Source organism: Sceloporus undulatus, chromosome 3 (assembly GCF_019175285.1).
Source record: "Sceloporus undulatus isolate JIND9_A2432 ecotype Alabama chromosome 3, SceUnd_v1.1, whole genome shotgun sequence".
NCBI classification, from domain to species: Eukaryota; Metazoa; Chordata; class Lepidosauria; order Squamata; family Phrynosomatidae; genus Sceloporus; species Sceloporus undulatus.
The window spans coordinates 211,973,243-211,979,242 of record NC_056524.1 but is presented as its reverse complement, the minus strand read 5'-3'; the positions used below and the strand labels follow the sequence as shown (position 1 = coordinate 211,979,242).

At 44.4% G+C, this 6,000-nt stretch overlaps 1 protein-coding gene across 3 annotated transcripts in view; it reads left to right on the top strand.

Annotated features, from left to right (window-relative positions):
* Positions 1-4,792: 4,792 nt before the first annotated feature.
* FBXW4 (F-box and WD repeat domain containing 4) overlaps positions 4,793-6,000 on the top strand; it is a 96,768-nt gene continuing 95,560 nt past the window's right edge. The window contains exon 1 of one of the 3 annotated variants that reach the window (XM_042459537.1): positions 4,793-5,225. In XM_042459537.1, the coding sequence (XP_042315471.1) occupies positions 4,978-5,225 (248 nt within the window). In that variant the 5' untranslated portion in view covers positions 4,793-4,977. The remainder of the gene's footprint in view (positions 5,226-6,000) is intronic. The other 2 variants (XM_042459536.1, XM_042459535.1) reach the window with 2 other exon arrangements.

Sequence of the window (6,000 nt, the reverse complement as noted above, 5' to 3'; positions counted from 1 at the left end):
ATGGTCCTGGAACCAACTCCCAGTGGCTATCAAAGGCCCACTTTAGGTGCTCTTTAGCCTCAAATATTTATTCAGCCACTGCATTTCTGCAAAAATGCAAGGGATACAAAGAACATCTAGACTGTCCAACTATACCAAGAACCCTCTAACAAATCTTCCTATAAACTACATGTGCTGCAGTCAAACAACACAGGGATTCAATTAATGTCACAGCAGTTTTCAGTAAGATGGGGTGGGGAATACATGATCCTCCAGATCTGAAACTCCTGTCATCCCTCAGAATTAGCTAGGTTGTTGTAATCCAACAACACTAGTAAAGTCCAGGGTCCCCACACCAGCTGCAAAATAAGGCTTAGAGCAGGAAATTACTACACTAACTACTGTTGGTGGTTGTGGGGAAGCAAGATCATCTATAATACAGCATTACTTGTGAGCCTAGTTTAAAATTAGTTGTATCCAGTACAGTTTAGAAAAGTTGATGATTCATAACTTAGAATTAATTTCTTACACCATAAGTTACTGATAGACCTGTTATATCTAGTGCTCGGGGAACCAAGCTGTTTTACCCTATATTGACAATCTGCAATATATACTAGTAGCAAATTCATGCTCCACATGGTGATTCCTATGTAGCCAAAATGTTTGTGATGCATAAATTCTTGTAACAGAATTGTGAACAATAGCTACATTGGCCAAACCTAATCACATTGTGAATCACAACTGTGTAAAATAGTACCCATAATTCTAGCAATGTTGCTAATTTGAGGGAACAAATCTTTTAAAAGGAGCACAAAACACCCCCTCTTCTTTACAAATACACCTTCACAGCTTTGGTCAGCCCCCTCCCTGCCTTCATGCCTTTTGAATAAAGGGCACCACCAGGGAACTATAGATACTAAAGCCTGCATCTCTATGCATTCCAGACTGACTTTCTCCCTTCGCCCAAACCATTATTCAGCTTTTGAGTTAAATAGGTACATGGAGAAATTGCTTGGAGGATAAAGTATTAAATCTTTTCAGTCTACTGACTAGTCAGTTTTGGAGCTTAGACAAGTCTTTTTGGGAGTACAATATATAGCATCTCCCAAGCAGCATGGTGCTTATCTCAAAAGTTATTATTATTATTATTATTAGAATTCTGAAAACCTGAACCACGTTTTTTAAAAACTCTCTTCTTCTAGTTCTTTTTCAGACAATCAGTTTATAATACATCTTGCTTGCTTGCCTATGAATTCAATATTTCATTTCATGGAACTCCTGTTTCAAGAATATTTCACATTTTTTCCTAATATTTAAATCATCACAATATTGCTGGATCAATGTATTTCTTTCTCTAGTTAACAGGAAACTCCATGATTTGCTGCATCAGCACATTATTCTTGAGATTTTGATAAGCGTTTCAGGTTCCTGGTAAGGTTTAGTAAGCAAATATCTCAAAAGCAGCAGACTATTTATAAATTTGTATTGGCTTGGTTCTTGAATAAATATACTGAACTGGAAACTGGAGCTGATTTACTGTTTTGGCCTACTCTGAGGACTGGCCTCACTCACATGCAGCACTAACAAATATGAGTTAAAGGAATCTCTTTAAGAGTTCCTGCATGGCAGGGGGTTGGACTGGATGGCCCTTGTGGTCTCTTCCAACTCTACGATTCTATGATATATCTCTATAAGGCAAGATGACAAATTTAAATTGTGAGGTAATCTGTCTTGTTCTGGAATACCAGAGAAAACAATAAGCAATAGGTCTTTTATTTCAGAGAATATAAAATTCTGTGTCTTATTTCAAAGACTATTATTTTCCCTTGCAGAAATTTGGGTTGCCACTCATGGAGTGATGATCTTTGGTGGTGCCTAAAGTGGTGATGGGACTGGCAGAAGGGCCTCTCCTGATGATCCTAGTGCCCAGGCAGACTCACCTTCTGCTTTCAATTGTGCAGTCTATTTGATTTCTATATTGGCCATCAGGTGATGTCCAATACAGGGGCCTCTTGGGTGGCTTGAAGAATGTGTTTGTGATGAACAAACTCTTTGCCTCAATCAGTCACTCTCCTGCTTCATTTCTTGATCCTAGGCTAATTTTTCAACAATCTTTTATTTTTCTCTGTTTCCTACTTTTGCATTCCAATCACATATGATTAACAAGACGTCCTGTTTTGGGAGTGGTCAGTTTCCTCCTGGATTCCAGCACTGAATCTTTCACTTTTTCCTTTTTCTGTCTCTGTAGCTGGAAGCATAGTCTTGGATTATGGTTATATTGACAGTTTTCCCTGAAGCCTTATTGATATTATTTGGTCAGATTTTTCATTGTATCCCTCGACTACTTTTGCTACATCTTCCAGATCCTCCAGCACAACTCTGTGGTCAACTTCTGGCAGAGTTGTGCTGGAGGACCTAGAGATTCGCAGAGAGAATATATCAATCAAATCCGCAAATAATCAAATTTACAAAAAGTCAAATTTGCAAACATGAAAGGCCAACTGTACATTAACTGAAATTAAGGACTGCTCTGAAAATGTCAATGTATTATGATCCTCATACTGTAGGTGGATAGGTTTGGGCACAGGCCAGCTTAAGAGTGGGAAAAGGCTACCTAATGAGGTAAAATACTACCTTTCTGAGTCTGCATCTGCACTGCAGAAATAATCCAGGTGGATTCAATTTCCATGCCTTCATCCTATGGAATCCTGGGAATTGTAGAGCTCATTAAAAGGGAAAGCTAAAGGTCTCACAAAACTACAGTACCCAGAATTCCATAGAACTGAGTCATGACAGTTAAAAGTGTCAAACTGTTATTTCTGCAGTGCGGATACAGCCTAAGCCTACTTTGCTATCACTTGGCCCCTAAGGGCAGGCATCTCTTGGTGTTTTTGTATACATTCTTGATGCTATTGTATTTCCAAAAAAAGAAAAAAAGGAGGTCTACCAAGAGACCGACAGAGACAGTGGGGCCTCCACCATGGCAAAGGAAGCTGCTTCTCATCCAAAATTCACTCAGAGCAGGGTGACCAGAGATCTTCCTTTTCCAGAACCTGCCCTACATTTCAGCCTTCTGTCTGGGAGGAATTCCAAAATGTCCTTCATTTTGAACATGACTAAGAAGTACAAAAGTAACTTTCCTAGGAGACAGCATCCATTTCACTCTTCTGTCCAGAAGGAATTCCACAATGTCCTCCATTTTGAGCATGACTATGAAGCATGCATTTACATTTAAATGAGTATTTTTAGCTTTTATTTGGTCATGTCTGCCATTTTTCTTGAATCTCCTACATTTCACAATGCCTTATCCTTCTTTGTGGTCACCCTAGGTTGGCCACATTAAAGGTACCATTGTCTTGTGGATCTTGGATGTTATTGCACTTTGCTCTATACAGGGTGATCAAGGGGCCTCCTTTCCCAGGACATGTCCTACATTTCAGCCTTCTGTCCAGGAGGAATTCCAACATTTTTAGCTTTTATTTGGTCATGTCCACTATTTTTCTAGAATCTCCTACATCTTCAGAGTGCCTTCTCCTCCTTTATGGTTAAAACCTCTGATCACCACAGGCTGGACCCATTAAACGGCATCACTGTTTTGTGGATTTTGGATGTTATTGTACTCTGCGTTATACAGGGTGACCAGAGACCCTCCTTTTCCATTTCAATCTTCTGTACAGGAAGAAATCCACAATGTCCTCCTTTCTGAGCAAGATTAAGAAACATGGATTTGCATTCCTATGAGCGTTTTTAGCTTTTATTTGGTCATGTCCTCCATTCCAGCCTTCTGTCCAGGAGGAATTCCAAAATGTCCAAGTCCAAATATTTGGAACACAAATAAAAAGCACCAATTCACTATGAGTGTTTTTAGCTTTTATTTGGTCAAGTCTGCCATTTTTCTCAATTCTTCTCCATTTCATGTTGCCTTGTCCTCCTTTGTGGTTTTTAGCTTTTTATTGGTCGTGTCCTCCATTTTAACCTACTGTCCAAGAGGAATTACAAAATGTCCTCCACTCTGAGCATGACAAAGATGCATGGATTTATATTTCTAGGAGTGTTTTTAGCATTTTCTATGTTCATGTCCTCCATTTCAGCCTTCTCTCCAGGAGGAATTCCACAATGTCTTCCACTCTGAGAGTGACTAAGGAGGAAAGATTTGCATATACATGAGTGTTTTCAGCTGTTTATTTGGTTGCGTCCACCATTTTGCGGTGCCTTGTCCTCCTTTGTTGTTTCTGGCTATTTGGTCATGTCCTTTTCTTCAGGAGGAATTCCACAATTTCCTCCATTTTGAGCATGATTAAGATGCATGGATTTACATTTCTAGGAGTGTTTTTATCTTTCTACAGTATTTGGTCATGTCTGCCATTTTGCGGAGCCTCGTCCTCCTTTGTTGTTTTTAGCTTTCTATTTGGTTACGTCCTCCCTTTCAGCCTTCTCTCCAAGAGGGGTTCCACAATATCCTCCACTCTGAGCATGCCTAAGAACCATAGATTTACATTTACATAAGTGTTTTTATCTTTCTGCTTGGTCATGTCTGCCATTCCAGCCTCCTGTCCAGAAGAAATGCCACAAGGTCTTCCATCCTGAGCCTAAGAAGCATGGCTATACATTGAGAGGAGTGTGTTTTTAACTTTCCACTTGGCCATGGATGCCCTCCCTTTCAGCCTTCCTTCTCTCCAGGAGGAAATCCACAACGTCCTCCATTCTGAGCATGAACAAGAAGCATGGACTGACATTTTCGAGGGAGTCTTTGTAATCTAGTTGACTCAGGGCGGCCATTTTGTGGCGCCGCCGTCCTGGGGCGAGGAGGAAGGAGGGAGGCCTTCCCTGAGGCCCTTCTTTCTATCACCGAGGGCGGGACGCGCCCATGTGACCGGCGGCCAGGCAAGGCTTGGCGGGAGGCAGGGAGCGAGCGAGGGCCGCCTCAGAAGGGGCGGCCTACCGGGGCCGAGAGGCCTGGTCGCCGCCGCCGCTGCTCCTGCCTGGCTGCCTGGCTGCATGGGTCGCCCGGGGAGCCCTCCTCCTCCTCCTCCTCCTCCTCGTCCGGGGCGCGAGGCCCGCTGCCCCTTGTGGCGCCTCCCGGAGGAGCTGCTGCTGCTGATCTGCTCCTACTTGGACGCGCGGGCCTTGGGCCGCCTGGGCCAGACCTGCCGCCGCCTTTGCCGCTTCACCGCCCGGGACGCCCTGTGGCGACGCCTCGCCCGCTCCTGCCTCAACGCAGGCTTCAGCGCGCTCGGCGCCGACCTGTAAGCGCTCAGGCCCGGCCAGGGCGGCTGGGAAAGGGCGGGGATCCGAGGCCTAGGCTGAAGGGGCGGCCCTGGCTGGGGCTCACGCCAGTCCACGCCTGTCCCTTGGTCGTCACACCCGCAGCAGCAGGAGAAGGGAGAGGGGCTCCGGCCTTCGGGAGGCAGGGATCAGGGCGTGGGAGGGCCCATCCTTTTCCAGGCCAGGAGGAGTTCCAAAATGTCCTCCATTTGGAGGAAGGGTGGCTAAGAAGCCCCATCGAGTAAGCAGTGGCCCCCAAACCCCGCTCTTTAAGGGATTTTGGACTCCAGCTCCCAGAATCCCAGGCTATTGGCCAACATGGCCGAGGCTTCTGGGAGCTGAAGCCCAAAATCTCTTGAAGGGCTCAGTTTGGGGAGCACTGGGGTAACCAGAGGCCCTCCTTTTCCAGGACACATGCTCCACTCCAGGAGGGATTCCCAAATGCCCTCCATTTGGAGCAAGACTAAGAAGCAGGGATTTAGATTTATATTAGCATTTTTAGCTTTTTACTTGGTCCTGTCCTCCAGTTTCAGCCTTCTGTCCAGGGGTTCAGTGCTATGAAATTCTGGGATTTTAAGTTTGTTGTGGCACCAGAGGTCTCAGACGGTGAAGGCTAAACGTCTTACAAACCTACAAATCCCAGAATTCGATAGCATTCAGCCATTTCAGTTAAAGCAGTGCCAACCTGGGTTGTTTCTTCCAAGAAAACCCTATGATAGGTTTGCTTTAGTGCTGCCATAAGTAAAAAAATGACTT